This window comes from Mustela nivalis, assembly GCF_964662115.1.
Source record: "Mustela nivalis genome assembly, chromosome: 11".
NCBI lineage: Eukaryota > Metazoa > Chordata > Mammalia > Carnivora > Mustelidae > Mustela > Mustela nivalis.
Genome location: NC_139030.1, coordinates 45184593 through 45208391, shown reverse-complemented (window position 1 = coordinate 45208391; position 23799 = coordinate 45184593). Strand labels below are relative to the sequence as shown.

The 23799-nt window shown below is 37.0% G+C and overlaps 2 protein-coding genes across 10 annotated transcripts in view; one reads left to right on the top strand and one right to left on the bottom strand.

Moving 5' to 3' along the window:
- The window catches only part of CIRSR (corepressor of RBPJ and splicing regulator), a 42253-nt gene extending 33494 nt beyond the window's left edge, over nt 1-8759 (bottom strand). The window contains exons 1-2 of one of the 2 annotated variants that reach the window (XM_082689562.1): nt 8593-8759; nt 2870-2964 (exon numbers count right to left, since the gene is read on the bottom strand). In XM_082689562.1, coding sequence (XP_082545688.1) covers nt 2870-2964; nt 8593-8664 — 167 coding nt within the window. In that variant the 5' untranslated portion in view covers nt 8665-8759. The remainder of the gene's footprint in view (nt 1-2869; nt 2965-8592) is intronic. The other variant, XM_082689561.1, reaches the window with a different exon arrangement.
- Nucleotides 1-23799, top strand: part of SCRN3 (secernin 3) — a 345735-nt gene that overhangs the window by 310538 nt on the left and 11398 nt on the right. The window contains exons 1-6 of one of the 8 annotated variants that reach the window (XM_082689556.1): nt 8786-8842; nt 10126-10346; nt 10983-11151; nt 13074-13255; nt 14283-14482; nt 17588-17800. In XM_082689556.1, coding sequence (XP_082545682.1) covers nt 10993-11151; nt 13074-13255; nt 14283-14482; nt 17588-17800 — 754 coding nt within the window. In that variant the 5' untranslated portion in view covers nt 8786-8842; nt 10126-10346; nt 10983-10992. The other 7 variants (XM_082689554.1, XM_082689557.1, XM_082689555.1 and 4 more) reach the window with 7 other exon arrangements.

Sequence of the window (23799 nt, the reverse complement as noted above, 5' to 3'; positions counted from 1 at the left end):
ACTAGAGAAATATAAATTAAAACAATGAGCTACCGCCTCACACTAATTAGGATGGCTACTATAAAAAAAAAGGAAAATAATAAATGTTGGTAAGAACATAGAGAAAATGGAACCCTTGTGCATGACTGGTAGGAATGTAAAATGGTGCAGCTACTATGGAAGAGTTCGGTGGTTTTTTAAAAGCTAAACAGAGAATTACTATATGATTCAGCAAATCTATTCCTAAGTATATACCTAAAAGAACTGAAAACAGGGACTTGAACTACTTGCATGCCAATGTTGACAAAAGCATTACTCACAAAGGCAGAAGCATAAACAAAATACGGTATATATATACACAAAGGAATATTATTTAACCACAAAAAGAAAAAAAGTTCTGACACATGCTATAATACAGATGAATCTTGAACACACTGCGCTAAGTGAAGTAAGTCAGACGCAAAGACAAATATTTTTATTCTGCTTACAAGAGGCACCTATAATAGGCAAATCCATAGAGACAGAAAGTAAAATAGTGGTTACCAGAGGTTGGATATAGGAGCCAAGCTGGCAGAGCAGTCAAAGGCCAAAACTGAAACAATCTGAGCACTAAAGTAAGTAACAATAGTATTGGTTTATAACCCATTAACTAAATATCCCTGAATCCATACTGATAGAAATACATAATTAAGCTTCAAATATTAAATTACAAAGAGAATAAAGTAACTCTTTTTTTTAAGATAAAGAATAAATAGGGAGTGCCTGACTACTTCAGTTGGTAGAACGCTTGACTCTTGATCTCGGGGGCTCGAGTTAAAAGACTCATGTTGGGGCGCCTGGGTGGCTCAGTGGGTTAAAGCCTCTGCCTTCGGCTCAGGTCATGATCCCAGGGTCCTGGGATCGAGCCCCGCATGGGGCTCTCTGCTCTGCGGGGAGCCTACTAACTCCTCTTTCTCTCTCTGCCTGCCTCTCTGCCTACTTGTGATCTCTGTCAAATAAATAAAATCTTTAAAAAAAAAAAAGTCTCATGTTAGGCATGCAGCCTACTTAATTAAAACAAACAAACAATACAACTGAGACAAACCATGTATCACATTTTTTATAGACCCCTATAACAAAGAGGCCCACTGCTATTTATTGTCTTGCATGAAAGTAGGTACTCAATAATTAAGCTAACCAGATTATATAGAATTAGTGAGGAAAGTACTTAATTGAAACTAAAAATTTCTGTAATTAAAAGTACTTAATTGAAACTGAAATATTTCTGTAATTTCTCTCTTGATATATTTTGTTTATTTTAAAGATTTTATTTATTTGACATAGAGAGACACAGTGAGAGAGGGAACACAAGCAGGGAGAGTGCGAGAGGAAGAACAGGCTTCCCATGGAGCAGGGAGCTTGATGTGGGGCTCAATCCCAGGACCCTGAGATCAAGACCTGAGCCGAAGGCAGAGGCTTAACCCACTGAGCCACCCAGGTGCCCCCTGATATGCTATGTTTTAAAGAGAATATTCGGTAACAGTTTAGTAGTACTTATGTTCCATATTTTGATGAAGAACAGAAATGAACTGAAGAAAGTATGGTCTATATAACTAAAGTAGCACTATTCACTTGCTTGATTAACCAAGAGCAACCAGCGTGAGTTAGACTTGGCAATATAAACATAAAACGAGGGGCACCTGGATGGCTCATTTGTTACATATCTGCCTTTGGCTCAGGTCAAGAATCCCTGGGATCAAGCTCTACAGCAGGCTCCCTGCTTGGCAGGAAGAAGCCTGTTTCTCCCTCTCCCACTCCCCCTGCTTATGTTCTCTCTCTTGCTCGCTCTGTCAAATAAATAAATAAATAAAATCTTAAAAAAAAAAAAAACCATAAAATGACAACACATAAAGGGCAGATACTACGCTGGAATAAACCAATAAAGGACTCTAGCTATGATCCTGCCTTTAGCAGATGGATGACATGTAGGTCAAGTAGACACAATTCATTTTACTTCTTGAAGGTGCTCTGTGCATCCCTTCATTTCAGTGTATGCTAAAGAAATATCTCTACAAAGCAGTCTCAGTAGTTTGAGTATAGACTTCATTGTTCTTCCAAGCTTTACCTAAGTTGGGATTTGCTTATAAACTGTACATGGAGTCACATTAACTTTTTTTTTTTTTTAAGATTTTGTTTATTTATTTGACAGAGAGAGATCACAAGTAGGCGGAGAGGCAGGCAGAGAGAGAGGGGGAAGCAGCCACCCCACTGAGCAGAGAGTCCAATGTGGGGCTCGATCCCAGGATACCAAGACCACGACCCAAGCCGAAGGCAGAGACTCAACCCACTGAGTCACCCAGGTGCCCCTTAACTTATGTTTTATGTGAATTATGGATATGGTTGGAAAAAGTGGCAGTGTACAGATATAAAAGTAAAGAGGAAATAGGAAATAGAATCCTATCACTGGGGCATTCAATTCAATAAAGCTAATTTAATATATGATTTAATAAGTGATCATTCTCATGCAATTGTTTATTCTAAAAACACTAGCATAGAAGCAAAATAAGTCAATCAGAGAATGACAATTATCATATGACCTCACTGATCTGTGGAATTTAAGAAACAAAACAGATGATCATTGGGAAGAGAGGCAAAAATAAAACAAGACAAAATCAGAGAGTGAGACAAACCATAAGAAACTCTTAATCATTGGAAACAAACTGAGGGTTGCTGGAGGGAAGGCAAGCAACTGCATAATACATGATGTAATAACTGGATATTATATAAGACTGGTAAATCACTGAACTCTATCTCTGAAACTAGTAATACATTATATGTAAATTAGCTGAATTTTTAAAAAAGCCAACCACACACACACAAATAAAAGCACTAGCATAGTGGAATTTCTCACCTATTATCATATGATTCTTGTTCTTTAAGATATTGTTGCATTAATTCTTCTTGTTTCTTCTTATCATATGATATTTTCTGTTCTGCCATCCATACCTAAATTAATGAAGTAAAAAATTTAAGTTAAATAGAAAGTTTGCTTTTCTTTATAATGAAATATAAAATGTTATCATATATAGCTTACAACATAACCCATTTTGGCCGTAATTACATCACCACAAAATAACAGCTAAAAAGTCTGATTTGTGCCTTGATACAGGTCCTTAAATGTAGTCATTCTAAACAGCTAAACTTTCAGGCAAAAATATCAAACTCAAGAACCACTTTGAGCACCTGTTGTACAACAGCTTCTTGAGTCTTATCTCAGAAAAGATAAGTCTGAGTCTTATCTCAGAAAAGAGAATGACCATTTCTCTATATGGAACATGTCTAGTCTAGGGCACAACCAGTAGGAATAACTAATGCCCACAAATGCCAATGGGTAACACAGACACTCCAAAAGAGGAGAGATGGAGGATAAAGAAAAGAAAAAAAAGAAAAGAAATTGAAAGGCAGTTGTAGAAAAAGGGGAAGAGACAAGAGAGGAAACAGAGAGAACACAGAGATGTATCAAATGTCTTGGAGTTGCTCAAAGGCACCAAACCACAGGATGAATGTGTCCCTATGTGAAATCCTCAAAATTATAAAAGTGGTGGAGGTAAAAAGCCCACACAACTTAGGGGAAGATACTTAATCAGGTTAATTCTTGGGTAAAAAGGTATCAATGCCTTCCCACTGCTTTTAGAGTGAAGTGAAGGACACAGTATCTCACAACCATTCAATGTAAATAGCAAGTCAAAACTTTTTCTCAAATATGCTGAGTTTTAAGAACATAAATTGGGAGGACAAATACTTACACTGATAAAATTATAATTATTAACTGTGGGGGAAGATAGGTGTGGCGAGGAAGGTGTAGGACAAGACTGCCATTGCTCAATTTTAGAAGCAAAACAGGGGTAGTTACCAGTATTTGAGTAGTGATGAAATAGGAAGGTTCTAAGGGGACACTGAGATGTGGACAAGAAGGAATTCATATGGAAATAAAAGCAAAAACAGAAATGAAAAGGAAGTCTTCAGGGACAGCATATACCAGAAGTTTCTTTTGTTGTAAGTTTCTTTAAAGTTTCTTCCACTGACTTCATACTTACCAACGTAATGTTAGAGTACAAAAAAAACCCTACATTTGGGATAAGCAGTAAAAAGCACATCTAGAATTTTCACCATAGCTCAAAGTGAAAACAGCTCCAACAAAGACATGCAGGGTGTCACTGCCTAGTAGAGTAACACATTAATAATAACGTTCAAATGAATAACATACTATTTCTAACAGAATAACTACCATTTATTTAAAGCTCTAGGCTTTACAAAGTTATTGTACTAATCTCAATACATAACGAGTACCATGGACTGGAATAAAAATATAACGCACTTTTGCCTTCAAAATGCTCAGAATCTGATAACAAAAAATCATATAGCTTTTCTGTATGTTCAAGCTATTTCATAATAAGAAGAATGAATTGTATAAATAATAATAAAGTTTGGTATCAGGATAAGAAAAATATGCATAAGATAAATAGAACACGATAGTGATTAGAGGACAGGAGGAAGTCTGGTATAATGGAATACTTTATAGCAAGTCTTGGTTTTTAGAAGTTAAATTTTTAAAAAGATTTATTTATTTATTTTAGAGAGAAAGAGAGTACGCTCACAAGAGTGAGGGATGAGAGACTCTGAAGCGGACTCCCCACTGGGCACGGAGCCTGACAAGAAGTTCCATTTCACCGCCCTGAAATCACGACCTGAGGTGAAACCAAGAGTCAGACCCTCAACCAACTAAGCCACCCAGGCATCCCTAGAGGTTAATTTTTTAAAAAATTATTTATTTGACAGAGAGAGATCACAAGTAGGTAGAGATGCAGGCAGAGACAGAAGGGGAAGCAGGCTCCCTGCTGAGCACAGAGCCCAACAGGGGGCTCAATCCCAGGACCCTGAGACCATGACCCAAGCCAAAGGCAGTGGCCCAACCCAGTGAGCCACCCAAGCACCCCTAGAGGTTAGTTTTTAAATTAAGTAACTACGTTTGCAGGTAGCCAAGGTTATCGTTTTTATTTTTCTTTCTTTCTTTCTTTCTTTTTTTTTAAAGATTTTATTTGAGAGAGAGAGACACAGCAAGAGAGGGAACACAAGTAGGGGGAGTGGGAGAGGGAGAAGCAGGCTTCCAGCTGAACAGGGAATCCAATGTGGGGCTCGATCCTAGGTCATGACCTGAGCCGAAGGCAGAGGCTTATGACTGAGTCATCCAGGTACCCCCAAGGTTATAATTTTTTACACATCTTTCCAAAGATGTTTTAATGCATATATAAATAAAATTACCCGAGATCAGTAAATAAAAGCTTTCCTGGTGTTGGGGGGAGGCGGCACTGAATATCATTCTACCATGGAGTTATCCCATCATTTATTTAACTAGTCTCCTGCTGTACTGATGGGCATTTAAGAGATTTCCAATCTTTTGCTTAAACTCTGCTTCAACAAATAACCCCATATATAAGTAACTTCATACACATTAAGCACGGTTTTGAAGAGGATCAAAATTCTGCCAAGGAAAAAACAGGGTAAGATATTATCAGTAGAGGGAACAACTCAGACAAAATCCCAAACATGTAAAATAAGAATTAAGTAGTTTGGTGTTGCTGGAGTATAAAATCTGAGGAAGGATAGCAATAGGGAATGAAGAAGGAAAAATAAATTTAAGTCAGATAACTAAGTCTTAATCCTGCAATATTTTAACAGGGAGCCAAAAGAGATAAGATTTGTGCTTTAAAAAGACCACTCAGGGGTGCCTGGGTGGCTCAGTCATTAAGTGTTTGCCTGTTCAGATCATGATCTCAGAGTCCTGGGACTGAGCCCCACATCACGCTCCCTGCTCAACAGGAAACCTGCTTCTCCCTCTCCTACTCCCTCTGCTTGTCAAATAAATAAATAAAATCTTAAAAAATAAAAAAAGACCACTCTATGGAAACAACCCAAATATTCATCAACTGATGAATGGATAAATAAAATGTGCTATATCCATGCAATGGAATTATCCAGCAATAAAAAGGAATACAATACCAGTACATTCTACAACATGGATGAGCTTTTAAAACATTATACTAAGAAAAAGAAATGATTCATAAAAGGCCACACAGTGCATGATTCCATTTACAGGAAACATCTAGAATAGGCAGACCTACAGAAATAAAAAGCAAGTTGGTGGTTACCCAGGGAGGGGGAGCACAGGAGGTTAAGGACAAATGGAGAGAGACTACTAACAAAGAACAGGTTTTTTGTGGAGGTGATGAAAATGTTCTAAAATTGTGGTGGGGACTGCACAAGTCTGAGAATAAACTGAAAACCACTGAATAGTACACTTTAAGTGAATGATTATATGGTATGTGAATTATATCTCAAAACTGTCAAATTAAAAGAATATTATTCTGATAGCTATGTAGAGAATGGTGTCAAGACTGGAACAACAACAACGAAAAATCCGTTAGGAAATTTAACAGTCTAGGCGGAAGACAATGAGGGTCTAAGCTATGAAATTGGCAGTAGTGACAATGAGGAGAGATGAATTCAACAGATATTTGGAAGGTAAGACAATTTATTAGCTATCTAGATATGGAATTTTGAATTTCTGGCTTTGGTGTCAGGATGAAGGATTGTGTTCCTACCTCTACTTCTTACTAATATGAAGCATGAAGTATAAAAAGAAGAGCAGATTTAGGATAAAAGATATATCCATTTCAGATATATTGAGTTTGAGATGCCTGTAATATACCAAGATGGCATTGTCTAGTATATAGCTGTCTTGAGGTACCTTGAGCTTGGGGGAGAAAATTTAGAATGTAGATTTGAGTCTGGAGTAAAGAGGGAGTAGTTATAACCATGAATTGGATGTGATTGTCTGGGAAAGCATATTAAATATGGCATAGGCCAAGGATGAAGCTCTGGGTAAACACATGTTTTTTATTTTATTTTTTTTTTAAAGATTTTATTTTTATTTATTTGACAGAGAGAGATCACAAGTAGGCAGAGAGGCAGGCAGAGAGAGAGAGAGAGAGAGGAGGAAACAGGCTCCCTGCTGAGCAGAGAGCCCGATGCGGGACTCGATCCCAGGACCCTGAGATCATGACCTGAGCCAAAGGCAGCGGCCTAACCCACTGAGGCGCCCAAACACATGTTTTTTAGAAGCAGGTTATAAATAAGTTTGTGTGTAGGGGCAATTAACATTTTATTGAGCAATCCCTCTAATGTGGGGCCAAGTGCTAGGTACTTTGTTTCAAAATACCTTTGTTTAGTCCTCAAAACAATTTCTCAAGTCAAGGTAACTGATACTGGTCATTTTATTTATTTTAAGATTTCATTTTATTTATTTGACAGTGGGAGAGTGAATGAAAGCAGGGGAAGCAGGAGAAGGAGGAGGAGGCTTACTGGCCCTGAGCAGAAAGCCAGAGGCAAGGCTCGATTCCACCACCCTGGGATCATGACCCAAAAAGGAAGGCAGAAGCTTAACTACTGAGACACCTAGGCTTCCCGAAACTGGTCACTTTAAATTCACAGGTTGGGAGACTGAGGATAGGGATATTAAATATCTGTGTAAGGTCTTAGGACTAAAGTGTGCCGAAATAACTAGAACCCAGGTCTGATTCCAAGGTCAGACTTTTCCTACTTCACCACTTTTGCTTTCCACTGCCACACTATTCAGCAGGGTTTTTCTGTACTGCACTCAGCTGACCTGTAACTGATTATTTAAAAAGCCAAAACGGGGGCGCCTAGCTAGCTCAGTCGCAGAGCGTGTGACTCCTGATCTCGGGGGTTGTGAGTTCAAACCCCACGTTCCGTGTAGAGATTACTTTAAAAAAATATAAGCAAATACATACATAAAGTCAAACGTCGTTGTGCATCTGAACCCAATGTAACATTGTGTATACTTCAATTAAAAAATATTAAGTTAAATAAAGAGCCAAACTTCAGAGGTCATCTGACAGAGGCTACATTATCGGGTGGGATAAAAAGAGGAAGCAAGAAGTGACTTTATTTCCGTTTTAAGATTTATCTTAAATATGGGGCGCCAGGGTAGCTCAATCGTTAGGCGTCTGCCCTGGGGTCCTGATCCCGGAGTCCTGAGATCGAGTCCCTCATCGGGCTCCCTGATCAGCGGGGAGTCTGCTTCCTCCTCTCCTTCAGCCTCTCCCTCTATTCTCCTTCTCGCGCGCGCTCTCTCAAATTAATAAAATCTTAAAAAAAAAAAAAAAGATTTATCTTAAACAGGGAATCACATTTGGAAAGGATGGCAGAGCTCAGAAGCCACGATCCCTGGGATCCGAAAAGACAAAACCAGAATCAGCTGAGAAAGTAACGAGGAATCCTATGATCAGACTTCTTCGTATCTTACAGCTCTACATTATAGCTGACAAGCCGACAGACGAAGGCTGCCCGTCTCCGGCTGATGTAACACAGGCGTCGAGGGCCAGCTTTGTCAGCGAGCTTCTCAGCGGAGAAGAAGGTGCGAGAAGAGCAGGGCTTCAGGCCTCGGAAGGCGACTATCCTAGGAATCCGAGAGACGCCACCACTTTCAACTCCAGAAGCCCCTGGGAACCCAGACGCCAAGGGCCAGAACCCTCCCCGGCTTCCCTTACTTACTTTTTTGATATTGGACTTGGAGGCGGGATGAAAGTCCTTCTTGCACATGAAATTGGCGAAAGATTTCCCCATCTTAAAGCCTAACGTGGGAAAAGGTAGCTACGGGACCCGTAAGTAACGTAAACAAACACTGCCGCCTAACCGGAACTGCGCCGCCAGGGGCAGCGGGAACTTCCGCGGTCAAAGGTGACAGCTTCCGGCGTCTAGCGCCTCCGCCTACCGCAGCACGCCCTTCCCCCTTTCATTGAGGGTAGGTCCTAGGCCGGGGGAGGGGCGTGAGTGGGGAGGCATTTGCGTAGCGGAGGTGGGAAGTGGGAATCCGCGAGGGGCTTCGCGGGCGGGACTGGAGGCGGGTGCTGCAGGAGGGAGCCGGGGTCTGAGGTGAGCGGGCTGCGGGCCGAGCGGCAGCAGCTGAGGTGTGGAGTGCGTGCTGGGTGGGGAGGGGTGTTTGAAGTTCGAGCCCTTAATTCTGTGGTCTCTGACTCTAGTTCCCATGAAGTTTTCCGCACCTATTTATTGTGAAAACACTCTTTCTTGCCCAAACTGTGGTACTTTCGTAGGGATCAAACGATGTGATGTTTCGCAAAACTGTGGGTGAACCAAAGCATTTAAAATAGAATGCCAGCTCCACAAAGGCGAGGATTCTCTTTTGTCACCAGCTGTACAGCGTCTGGCTCAGAAAGATGTTCGTGAACGTTTACTGAATGATGAACGCGTACTAGGAGTTCGTAAGGGCTCTCAAGCCTTGCCCTTCTAAATGGGCTGGGTGGTGGCGTGCTTCCTTAGCTTCTCGTCTGACCCCAGTCAGCCCTGATCATCTAATGCAGCTTGACGGCCCTTGAGGCCCCCCTCCCCCAGGGTTTTTAGTGGACGTGGCTACTACCGCTCTGGGGGATCCACCAATCCAGTCCTCTCTCAGGGAGGCAGTGGGTGTGATAGCAAGAATAAACCTTTTGTGAGAAATTTACTCTTCTGTCCGATAATAACCTAACAGCTTTCTTTTGCGTGTCTGATATGTTTCAGGCACTACGCAAAACAAGTTTTACACACTGTCTTACTATATTCTAGTAACAGCCTCCTGAGATACGTACTGGTGAAGCAGAGGGTTTAGATTGAGAGTAAATAGCCTGCCGAGGTTATGCAGTGGTAGAAATAACTTTGGAACACAAAGAGAAGGCGATCCAGGACATAAAGGTTGAAATTCACACAGAAAACAGCAGCTACCCTATAACTGAGGAACCATCCATAACTGAAGAAAAGAAAAATCTTAGGAGTTGCAGGCTAAAGGTGTTTCTTACTTGACTCACTTTGTTTTTTGAATGAAACATTTATTAGATTTACATTTTGTTTTTAAATTGCTAGCATCTGTTTGTGTAAAGCCATTTTAAAGTTTGGGCATTATAAAATAAAGGAAAGCAGGGAACTCTAAAACAATCTCTCCATTCTGGGAACAAATAACGTTCTACGAAAATTGAGGATTTAAGATTTTCCAATTAAAAATGAAAACACAATCTTTTTTTTTTCTTTTTAAAGATTTTATTTATTTGACAGACGGAGATCACAAGCAGGCAGAGAGGCAGGCAGAGAGAGAGGAGGAAGCAGGCCCCCCGCTGAGCAGAGAGCCCGATGTGGGGCTCCATCCCAGGACTCTGAGATCATGACCTGAGCCTAAGGCAGATGCTTAACCCACTGAGCCACCCAGGCACCCTGAAAACACAATCTTGATACTAAATTCTACAATCAGGATTTACAGAGTTATGTATGCGAACTTCTTCCTGGAAATATCAACAATTTGGAATTTTACTGACATGTTTTTGTATTTATCTGATTCAGTGAGTCTTTAAAATTTTAGTCTTCTCAGTGTTATAATCTGTGTATTCGTCTTGTTTGAGGAAATACTGGGACTTTTCATAAGTTCAGGTGATGAGAATACAAAGATTAATAAAACATATTCCTAGCCCTCAAGGATCTTACTGTCCAAAAGGAGACACATATATGTGCACAAATATAGTAACTCATGTGTATACACAGATATGGTCATCATAGCAGTAGAGTTAAGTTCAGGGATTCTCAAATATGGAAATAGTGAAAGATTCAGGGAAGACTTCAGGAGAGGAAGATCTTAGAGGATAAATTTGACCTAGAGACTAGAAGAAAGTACTGGTGATTGCTATTTTCTTACTGATTCTGGTAGTATAAGATTCATTCTCATGTTGTTTTCTTACTGATTTTTGTAGTTCAGTATAAAGTTTAAAACTTTAATGGACACCCTGTATTAGGTATGGCAGTAATATCCCTTGGTCATCAAGTTCAATTCTTTGCTTTTTATATACTAAAAACATTTTTCTCTTTTTATTTTGAATTTTCTATGTTTTTGTTTGTTTTTTTAGTTTTAAAAAAATGGAACCTTGTTCTTGTGATACTTTTGTGGCACTACCTCCAGCAACTGCTGGTAACAGGATTATTTTTGGAAAAAATTCAGATAGATTGTGCGATGAAGTACAGGAGGTGGTTTATTTTCCTGCTGCAGTTCATGATAACCTGAGAGAACATCTTCAGGTAGGGGAAGTACATGTTTTTTTTACAATTGTTTTCTTTAAAAATATCATAACCAGCTTTAAAAAAATCATTAGCTAGCTATTTGGCAGGGACTATGGAAGTTAAAAATTCAAGGATTTAAATTTGAAAAATAATTTCAGTCAGAACTAGATTTCTGGTCTTTTATTTCAATGATTTGGAGGAAGCTGAAATAACAATAAAAATATTTGTTAATTCTTTGATCAAACATTTGAATGTTTATCATACTCAAGCTTGTCAAATAGGGCAGGGATTTAAAGCCTACTATCAAAACTAGTTCTGTCTTCCAGGAGCTTGGAGTCTAGTAGAGGAATACGATGTATATATAACTAACCCCATTATAAGGTAGGGTGATTTAAATACTGATGTAAGTAAGAGCAATGAGTTGTGACAACAGTGGAGAAGGAGCAGTTAATTCAGACTAGAGATCGAGGAAGACTTCACCGGGAGCTGGGGTTTCAGCTGGAGCTTGATGGACAGAAAGTATTCTGATTGGTGTAGAATAGGGAAAGTCATTCCATTCTTTTGGGGCCTTGTAATAACATTATTAACATGCATTTTCTGCAGTCATTTGGTAGTATACACATTAATTAAAGGATCCTTTGAAAATTTTTGTTAAAAATCCATTCAACATGGAACTTAAAGTTTCACATTACGCTTTTATTGCTAAGTTATGCATTTTTTAGATTTCATTTTATTGATACTTGAATACTAAAATATATTAAATATTAGATTTTTTCTGTATGCAAACCTTTTTTTTCTTTTGCTGAAACTATTTATTCATCTTGGATCCATTTCTACTTTCTCTCTTTATGTTTAAATTTCTTATATTCTGTAAACCAGTGGTTCTTATTCTTTTCACCATGGTGGACATACCGGATGGGTGACTTCTACATATTACATAGGCTTCTATAGGAATTCTTTCGTATATGAGGGCTACCGTATGGGACTTATGTTACTAATTAAGAAATACTGGATGTTGAGCTTGTTTGGAGGTTCAAGCAGGGGAGCGCAGCTACTCATATACCCTTGACTGAAGAACGGTCCTCTCCTCTATCGGGGAAGGTCGTCCTCTTCGACCAAGCGCGCAGCTTCGGGAGGGACGCACATGGAGCGGTGAGGGAGGAAGGGGACACCCGCCTAGCCAGCCAGATCAGCCGAATCAACCCTGGCGATCAATGGGGTGACAGATGTCGCAGCCAGATCGCCCTCACATCCAAGAAATACTGGATGTTGAGATTGAGATCCAATCCCTTTAAGCTTCAACTAATTATATCTTCCTCTACAAAATGTTTAAAGATTTCATACCTAGAAACCATCTCTCTTTTGAGCTTACATTAACATCTCATTTTTACTTTTCTTTTTTTTTTTTTTAAAGATTTTATTTATTTATTTGACAGAGAGAGATCATAAGTAGGCAGAGAGGCAGGCAGAGTGAGAGGGGGGAAGCAGGCTTGCCGCTGAGCAGAGAGCCCGATGCGGGCTCGATCCCAGGACCCTGGGATCATGACCTGAGCCGAAGGCAGAGGCTTTAACCCATTGAGCCACTCAGGTGCCCCTCATTTTTATTTTTCTTAACGGCCCTTATACTTTACATTTTGTTGTATTTTAGTTAGTGTACAAGCCTTAGTTTCTCAAAAGCAAGATCTATACCTGATTCATCTTTATAACTGATATATCTCTTGGCAGAGTACTTTGTAATAGATGCTTAATAAATATTTGAATGAATAAAAGCTTTAGGGTCAATTTTGAATATATTTTAAGGGTAGTAACTTTATTATTGAAAATTTTAAGTTATACTTTATTTCATAGTGGACAAGCCTTTTGATTTATTTTTAAGATTCTGCAACTTGATAACTTTTTCTTTTTTGGTTTTATGGTTGTTGCTATGACTTTCTTTACAGTGTACTTACATAGAAATTGATCAAGTTCCTGAAACATATGCTGTTGTCCTTAGTCGCCCATCTTGGTTATGGGGGGCAGAAATGGGAGCCAATGAGCATGGAGTCTGCATTGGAAATGAAGCTGTTTGGGGAAGAGAAGAAGTTTGTGATGAAGAAGCACTACTGGGCATGGACCTTGTCAGGTTATTTTTTAATTATACTTTTTCAGTACGGAAATTGTCTAAAACTCTTACAAGTTTTATTTTCCTCTTTTTCCCATATTTTGGACATTGACACTTTATAGTTTGTGTTAAAATTCTTCAGAGTACAGACTTACCTCATCTTGTTACGCTTTGCCTTATTACACTTCACAGATACTGCAGTGTTTACAAATTGAAGGTTTGTGGCAGTGTTATGTTAGGCAAGTCTATTGGCACCATTTTTCCATTAGCACATGCTCACTTTGCGTCTCTGTCACATTTGGTAATTCTCACAATATTTCAAAAAGTTTTTATTATTATTATATTGGTTATAATGATCTGTGATTAGTGATTATAACTTGTTGAAAGCTCAGATGATGGTTGGCATTTTTTAGCAATGAAGTCTTTTTCAATTTATTTTTAAATTAAGGTATGTAATTGCCTTTTGGACATACTGCTGTTGCACACTTAATAGACTATAGTATAGTGTAAACATAACTTTTATATGCACTGGAGAATCAGAAAATTCATTTGACTCACTTTTTGCAATACTCATTTTATTCCAGTGGTCTGAAACTGAACCTGCAGTATCTCCAAAGTATGCTTATATAGGCATGTAATTTGTAGACTTCAAAGATCATTAATTGGGAGAAGGGAAGGACTTGAAAATTATGATTCTTTTATGTGAATTATGTAAAATAGTACCTAACATTTTATCAGACCTTAATTCTCACAGTAACCTCATGGGCTAAATATTATTATCCTCATTTTATAGATGAGATACTGAGATAAAGCAACTTGCCAATAAATTACCAAGTTGGAATTTGAACATTGATCTGATTCCAAAGACCGTTTTCATGATTCCAAACTAGCTTTAGAAGGAATGGCTTAGAAGTTGGGTTTCAGTTTATCCATTAACTTGAAAGAACTTTTGCTTTGAAAATAAACAAAAAAATCTCATGTGCATGAAATTATTTAAGGGAAATGATGGAAATTTCTTTTAATCTGAAAACTTTTATTTTTATTTTAGACTTGGCCTTGAAAGAGCTGATACAGCTGAAAAAGCCCTCAATGTCATTGTTGATCTATTAGAAAAATATGGCCAGGGTGGAAATTGTTCAGAGGGTAGGATGGTATTTAGCTATCACAATAGTTTCCTGATAGCTGATAGGAAGGAAGCGTGGATTCTGGAGACTGCAGGAAAGTACTGGGCTGCAGAAAAAGTACAAGGTATGGACAACTTTTCATGATTAAAAAAAATTATCTTATAATTAATAAAATAACCCCCTTAAATACAGACATTGTATTTAATTGTTTCTCAAGATTTATAATCCGGTGCAATGAAGGGTGGATCTGCAGGGGAAATGAAAAAATTTGAAAGAATGTTAACAGTGAAAGAGTGCTACAAAGAGCTTTTCTGAAAAAGAGAAAAAGGTGGTGTTCTCTATTTTTCATATTATGATACTAATTTTATGTAATCTGTATATATTTTCTGTGCTGCCTCTTTTGACTGTTATAGTACTTTTCCAGTTCTTGATAACCCCTTGCCATTTCTTCCTCTTTTAACTTTGGCCTGCACTCAAACTTTTTATTGCATGTGGATATGGAGGTAAGGAAAGGGGAGTACTTCTGGGGATTAGAGTCTGTCAGCTAGTGGCTGGAAAGAATATACTGATACAATAGTAAAGTGTAAACATTGAGTATAATAACACAATTTGATTGTTTTACGATGCTTTGTATTTTTTTATGGTCTCTTAGTGACCATATATTCCTTTTATTTTTCAAGTGAGGAAATCTGGAGATGTGAAGTGCTTTACTTGAGGCAGCAATTGAAAGAATTTAAATCTTTAAATTTAAATTTAAATCATCCTGACTCTCAGTTCAATATTCTTTCATTAGAGTACAGCCTTATACTCAAGCATGATCATGTACTTTTACAGACTTACCGCCTGGATCTCCTAGTTTTGCAGGGGAGATAATTTGCATATGTGAAAATATTAAATGGTGCCTGAATGACTCAGGCACATAAATGCTGTAAACATTTAGAGAAAGAAAAAGTCACTGTGGGCTGGAGAAATTCAGAAAGTCTTCATGAAGTTATCCTTGAGTTTTGGAGGATGTGGATGTTATTTTTCAAAATCAGTCATTGCCAGTTCTTTTGATGATGTTTTATTTTATATTTTGCCTGTTTTTATTTTGCCTAATACATAAAATCGAATTTAGACTATTTTCTTATTTTCTAATTGGTCTGATTGTACCACTAGCATTCTTTATTTTATTAAATGTGCTAAATGCAAGAGAGAAATGAGTAATGTATTCTGTTGAGAAAGATAGCCCTACCTAGATATTAAAAATGAACACCCGCATTGAGTATGATTATCCAGTTGTAGATTAATTTTGCCAACTGGTTTCTCTTCCTATTACTAAATGAGCCTAAGAACTACATAATTAAATTTTATCAAATTATCTATAGTCTGAAAACTTCTGTGTCTGACTCTCTCATGATGTTATTCTGGTTTTTGTAGTGAGAATATCCCAAGTATGACTTTGTTAGAGTAATTTAATTGATTTCTACTTAGCAGACTTTATTCTAAACTGATTTTAAAACGTTATCAATTTTCATTTTTCATGATCTGTTTCATTCATTATGGTCTCTTTAGAACTAGTTTTTATTCTTTCTTCTGCTTTGTATTTTAGTTGACAATTTTGTTATAACTTACTGCTATGATATTTTTGGGTATCTTATATTTCTGTTCTAAATTTATTTATGACCAATTTTTGAAAAGTAATTTCTACAAAAGACTAATATCTAAAATATATAAAGAAATCTCAAACCTCAATGGTAAAAAGACAATCCACCTAGCAAAACGGGCAAAAGACAAGAAGAGACATTTCACCTAAAGGGTTATACAGATGTCAAAAAAGCACATGAAATGTTCAGTATCATTAGCTATTAGGGAAATGCAAACTAAAGCCACAATGAGGTTTCTCTGTACTTATACCAAGAGAGTTAAAATTTTTAGATGACACTACTCAACACTGGTGAGAAGTTGGAGAAGGATCATTTAATCATTGCTGGTAAGAATGTGCATCTACTCTGGAAAACAGTTTGGCAGCTTTTTAAAAAAAATCTAAATACACAACTACCATGCCCCCCAGCAATTGCAATCTTGTGCATTTATCCCAGGGACTTACATGCACACAAGAACCCATACACAAATATTTATAGCAGCTTTCTCCATAACAACCAAAAGCTAGAAACAACCCAGATGTCCTTTAGCTTGTGAATGGTTAAACAAACCGGTACATACCACGGAATAATCTCAGCAATAAAAAGGAATGAACTCTTAATATATGTAATAACCTGGATGAATCTTTAGAGAATGATATCAAGTGAAAAAAGAGAAAAGGTTATATGCTATATGATTTTTTAAATATATTTTTTAAAAGATTTTATTTATTTATTTATTTGACAGACAGAGATCACAAGTAGGCAGAGAGGCAGGCAGAGAGAGAGAGAGGAGTTAGCAGGCTCCCCGCAGAGCAGAGAGCCCCATGGGGGGCTCGATCCCAGGACCCTGGGATCATGACCTAAGCCAAAGGCAGAGGCTTTAACCCACTGAGCCACCCAGGTGCCCCTGCTATATGATTTCATTTGTATAATATTCTTGAAATGACAGTAATAGAAATGGATAGCAGGGTAGTGGTTGCATGGGGTTAATGAGGTTTAGTGGGGGCGCATAAGGGGGATGTGGTCATAAGAGGGCAAATGAGTGATCTTTGTGAAGAAGGAAATGTTCTATATCTTGACTGTATTGATGCCAGTTAGCTGTGCTATTATACAAGATGTTACCATTGGGGGAAACTGTGTAATGGGTACACAGGAGCTCTGTATTACTTCTTAAAACTGCATGTGAATCTACAATCATCTCAAAATAAAAAGTTTAAGAAGTTTAATTAAAAAATAATCCATTTATCTTTTTTGGGGAGGGGGAGAGAAAGAGTGCAAGTAGGGCAGAGGTTGGTAGAAGGAACAGAGGGAGAGAGAGAATTTTAAGTAGGTTCCACACCAAGTGCAAAGCCCAATGCAGGTCTCAGTCTCGTGATTCTGAGATCATGACCTGAGTTGAAGTCAAAAGTCAGACACTTACCTGACAAGCCACCCAAACACCCCTATTTATCTTTTTGAGTATGTAATAGATGAGATGCACATGATACAAAATTTAGAAGTATATATTTGCATTTAAATAGTGATTAAGAATCATAACGTACAGATAAATACAACATGATAATGTGATTTTTCTTTCCCCTTCTCCTCTTTTTCTTTGAAAATAGAGGGCATTCGTAATATTTCTAATCAGCTTTCTATAACAACCAAGATTGATCGGGAACATCCAGACATGAGAAACTATGCTAAGCGGAAAGGTTGGTGGGATGGTAAAAAGGAGTTTGATTTTGCTGCAGCATACTCTTATCTTGACACAGCCAAGATGATGATTTCACCAGGCAGATACTGTGAAGGCTACAAGCTTCTGAATAAACACAAAGGTAATTTTATCATTGAAATAATATCAGAATGAAAAATTGTATTTTGCCTGGGTATAATGTGGGTATAAAATCTGGTTTTGAAGGAATTATTCTTAGTAAAGATATTTTTATTAAACTGAAATTTTGTAAACTAATACAAGCTTTTTTTCCTTGAGATGAGTGAAGTGCTATATAATTCTGCAAGGGTAATAATTCTTTTTGAAGGATAAGATTCACAGTCCTCAGACCCATTTTTTTTCAGTTTTTACTAATATTCTTAAACAAAATTGGGATGGTTTTTCTTTTCAGAAATTATTGGAACATGGAGACAGGTTTTTTAAATATGTCTTTTGACAATATACTTATTGGTTATTTTCTTACTAAAAAAGTTATATCTAGAATTAGTTGAGAAGGCAACATGAGCAGATGTAAGAATTACCTCTTCTCCTCAATTTTAGAGATATTGAATAAAATATTTAAACATTAAGGATATATATAGTTAGATTTGAACACAAGACAAGGAAATTACGAACTACCAGAAATGAAGAGAGAACCCATAGTATTAGCAAGATTTGATGTGTCTCTTTCTCACACAATCCTTCTATCTGTATAAAAGAAGGGGTTCTGGACCAAATATAAGTGTCAAAGGATAGTTCTAACATCTGTGAGAATATAGGCATCTAGGTGGAGACCTGTTTGGGGAGCAGGAACTGGACTATTTACCAAGATTATGAATCTGAAAAATGCCATTCTGCTCCCTTCCAAGAATCCCAGCCTGAAATTGAGCTGTCTGTTGTCTCAGGCTATGGGTCAGCACAAGTCTCTGGTGAGAGATTGGATTTAGAGTTAAATGTATTTGATATGCTCAGCTGGGGCTACCTGTGCTGTGCTGAGAAACAAACATTGGTTGAACCAGTAAATCACATAGGATTTCATCATACCTGTGTCTCTATAGTCACTGTGTGAATATTTGATATGACAGATATTCAGATTTTATTCAAATTTCCTATCCAAATGAGAAATCTGCTATAATGAATCTGCATGTAACTGCCATTGAAAACATATAAGTTATGTGGACATTGAGATAAAAGGATGTAGTTTCCACATTTACTATGGATAGTTTCTATTGTTATGTTCTCAAGTTCACTGATCTTTTCTTCTGCATTATCTAATCTGCTGTTAATCCCATCTAGTGATACTATCATTTTCAGATATTACGTTTTTTTATCTCTATATGTTCCATTTGGTACTTTTTGTGTGTATTTCCTACTTCTCTATTCATTAACTTTCATGTTTTTCTTCAGTGAACATATTCAGCACATACCTATTCTATAATTGTTTTAGCCTCATTGTCTGATAACTCCATTATCTCTGCAATTTCTGGATCTGTTTCTGTTAATCTGATTTTCTTCAGGTTTGGGGCTCAAATTTTCCTGCTTGTTTGTGTGTCTGGTATTTTTGATTGGATAGTAGACATTGTAGATTTTATTTGTTGCATGCTGGATTTTGTTTTATTGCTTTAAAGAGTGTTGGTCTTATATTAGTTAAGTAACCTGCAGAACAGTGTCATCTCTCTTAGGCCTGCTAGGTTAGCTCTAGAGTAGCCTTTACTCTAGGCTAGCTTAGTACCATTTGTAAGGGAAGTGATCCTTCTGGATATTGTGATCATTCTGCCTTTACTGATTTTTTTTAAATTGTTGTGTATATGAGTGAGAGAGGAGTGTGAAAATCTCCAATTATATTTATGAAATTGTGTGTTTTTGCTTTGTATTTTGAAGCTCTATTGTTAAGTAGATACACATTTATATTGTTATATCTTCCTGGTAAATTGGTCCTTTTACTTTTTTTTTTTTTTAAAGATTTTATTTTTTTATTTGACAGAGAGAGAGATCACAAGTAGGCAGAGAGGCAGGCAGAGAGAGAGAGGAGGAAGCAGGCTCCCTGTGCAGCAGAGAGCCTGATGCGGGACTCGATCCCAGGACCCTGAGATCATGACCTGAGCCGAAGGCAGTGGCTTAACCCACTGAGCCACCCAGGCGCCCTGGTCCTTTTACTTTTATGAAACATTATTTCTCATGGTAATGATCATTTTCTTGAAGTCAATTTTAGCCTAGTCTTCTGCTTACTATTTACATGACATGTACTTACTTATCATTTGCTTTCAAACTATCAGTATTCAGACTATCAGTGCATTTCTTACAAAAACCGTATAGTTTGGTCTCTTTTAAAACGATTCTAATAAGTTCTACCTTTTAATTAGAATCTGTAGTTCAATGGAAGTTTTATCATTGAAAAACATAATACCAAAGTAAAAAATTAACTCAGTAGGCTCAATAGCAGAATGGAGATGACAGAAGAAAGAGTGGACATGAAGATAGATCAGTAGAAATTATCTAATCTGAATAACAGAATTTGAAGCAAGCAAACAAAAAGAACAGGATCTTAGGGACTGTGGAACAGTACCCAGATGTCTAAAATTCATGTTATTAGAGTCTCAGAAGGAGAGAATAGTGTGATGCAGAAAAATTTTTGAATAATGACTGAAACCTTGTCAAAATGGCAAAAGACTTAAACTTACAGATTCAGGAGAATTTGAAAATCTCAAACAAGATAAACTCATCCATGTCTTAATGCACGAAACACTAAAAACCAAAGACAAAGAAAAAAAATCTTGAACTCAGCTAAGGGAAAACAAATTACATATAAATAAAAAATGATTTCTGGGAGTTTATCATTATAAACCCTGGATGCCTAAAGGCAGTGAAACAATATTTTTAAAATTCTAAAAGAAAAGTCAAACCAGAATTTTATATTCAGCCAAAATATTCTTCAGGAATGAAGAAAAAATAAAAATATGCTGATATATAGGAAAACTAAGAGACTTTGCTGCCAATAGCCTGCTCTAAAAGAAATTTTAAAGGAAGCTTTTCAGATATAAAGGAAATGATATCACAGTGAAACATGGAACTTTAAGAATGAAGGAAGAGCTACAGAAATGAGAAATATCTGGGTAAATATAATACTATGTTTCTCCCTTAAGACTTTAAAAAATATGTCTGACAGTTACAAGCCAACAATATATTTCCTATAGTACAAAGAATAGCCTCAATATAAAGAGGGGAGTACATAGAGACCTGCATGGTGGTAAGATTTCTACATCCTCCTTGAAGTTTTAAAATATTAATTCTAGTAATTGGACAAGTTAAGTATGTATATTGTAATTCTAGAACAACTGTTTAAAAAGCCACCTGATAAGATATAGAAAAAAGTGAACAAATAAATTAAAATAGAATACTAAGAAAATATTCAAAAATAAGGTGAGAGGGGCACCTGGGTGGCTCAGTGGGTTAAGCCTATGCCTTCGGCCCAGGTCATGGTCCCAGGGTCCTGGGATCGAGCCCCGCGTCGGGCTCTCTGCTCAGCAGGGAGCCTGCTTCCCTTCCTCTCTCTCTGCCTGCCTCTCTGCCTACTTGTGATCTGTCTGTCAAGTAAATAAATAAAATCTTTAAAAAAAAAATAAATAAGGTGAGAAAGGGGAAATAGAGGAACAAAAAACCTGAAGGATCAAATAGAAAACAAACAATATAATAAAAACAAAACAAATTTAAAAAAACTAGACTCTGCTATTGCTATATATGAATAACTAACTTGAAATGTAAAGTTAAAGGATGGGAGAAAATTGTCTTTTAAATATTCATCAAAAGACAGCTGGGTTGGTTATATAAATATTGGATGAATTAGACTTTAGAGCAAGATAAATTACCAGGGAGAAAGAGGGATACTACATAATCAAAATAGATCATTTTAATGGGATTATTATGTCTCCATGTTAAATGTATATGCATCTAACAACAAAGCTTCCAAATATATGAAGCCAGAACTGAAAGAACTGAAAAGAGAAATAGACAATTTCACAATTATAATGGGAGACTTCAATACTTCTCTCTCAGTTGTCAGAACTATTGAACAGGAAATCTGCAAGGATATTAAAAAACTGAACAGTACCATCAACCACTGGATCTAATGCATTATTATAGGATATTCCACCCAACAACAGTGTAATACACATTCTTTTCAAGTGCACATCCAATATATACCAAGGTTGTCCATATCCTGGGTCATAAAACAAATCTTACCAAATTTAAAAGAAATATAACAAAGTATGGTCTCTCTGGTGATAATGAAATTAAATTTGAAATCAATTATAGAAAGATATCTGGAAAGTCCCCAAATACTTGGAAATTACATAACACATTTTAAACTTATGGGTCAAAAAAGTCTCGAAGGAAATTAGAAAAGATTTTGAGGGGAAAAATAAAAAGATTTTGAGGGGAATGAAGTAAAAATGAATATACCAAAATTTGTGGGATGAAATAAAGGTAATGCTTACAGAGAAATTTATAGCATTTAATGATTATAGTTGATAATAAGAAAGGTCTCAACTCAACAATATAAACCTAAACTTTCACCTCCAGAAATGAAACAAAACAAAACAAGCCAACCAAAAACAAACAAAAATCCCAATCAAGGAAAAGGATGGAAATAATAAAGATAAGAGCAGAAATCAATAAAATTGAAAATAAAACAATGAAGAAAATTGATCAAACTAAAACCTGGTTCTTCAAAAAGATCAATAAAATTGATCCACCCTAGACAAAGAAAAAAAGGAAGACAACACAAGTTATATGTCAGGTAAAGAAATATTGTTATCTACCCCACCAGCATTAGGAGGAAAATACCACAAACTTTGAGGAAATGAACTAGTTCCTTGAAAGCCACAGGCCACCACAACTCACCTAAAAAGGAATAACTCTTGTCAGCTGTCTGCTAGACAATTCCACTGATTATATTCAACCTGCAAACTCTTCTGGTGGGCAGCTCAAATTTCAGCTCAGTTCTTTTATCTTTCGCTGTGCTGCTTGCAGTGGGCCACACATGCTGATTCACAAAACAGATGGAAATTTGGTCAGGGTTTTTTTGGTTTTGTTTTGGTTTGGTTTGGTTTTGCACAGAATTTGGGGGTTTTTCTCTCTGTCTTTTATGAGAGTACTCCTTCAGTTTCTAGTACTGGTGGTTAACTTCTAGTTCTTCAGGCCAGAAAGCTCAATGTTTTCTGTAAATACTTGCACAATATTGCACAGCATTGACTAAGGCCTTCCCTTGGGTAAAGCCAAAACAAAACCAGTGAATTTGTCCTGTACTTCATCCCATCTTCCAAATGTCTCCTTCCAGAATTTTCCTGCTTTTGTTCACTGCTTCAGGTAGTCTGTATTTTGTCCCAAGTTTATAGTTATTTAAGGGAGGGTTGGTCTGATAGGAGCTTATTTGGCTTAATTAGAAAGCAGAACTCCTTCCTATGTCCCTTAATATTCTTTGACATTATTGTATTTATAGAAATATATTCACATGATTCAAAGTCCACAGGCACATAGGATGTATACATATCCTGTTCTTAGATAGGATCCTCTCCCTAATTTCTTTTTTTCCATAGGCAATCCCTTATATATTCTTCTAGACATAACATATACTTAATGAAACAAATATGTATATGTAATATTTTTCTTTTTTTTACAGAAATGGTAGTATGTCATACACATTGTTCAGCATATAACTTTTCTTTAGTTAGCAATATACAATGTAGATAATTCTATTTTGATATATTCCCAATTTTGTCATTTTTTAAAAAAGATTTTATTTATTTATTTGACAGAGAGAAAGAGATCACAAGTGGGCAGATAGGCAGGCAGAGAGAGGGGAGAAGCAGGCTCCCTGCTGAGCAGAGAGCCCGTATGGGACTGGATCTCAGGACCCTGAGATCATGACCTGAGCTAAAAGCAGAGGCTTAACCCACTAAAACTAGCCACCCAGGTGCTAGTTTTGTCATATATTTTTTTTAAGATCTTATTTATTTATTTGTCAGAAAGAGTGAGCACAGACAGAGTGGCAGGCAGAGGCAGAGGGAGAAGCAGGCTCCCTGCTGAGCAAGGAACCCAAGGTGGGACTTGATCCCAGGATGCTGG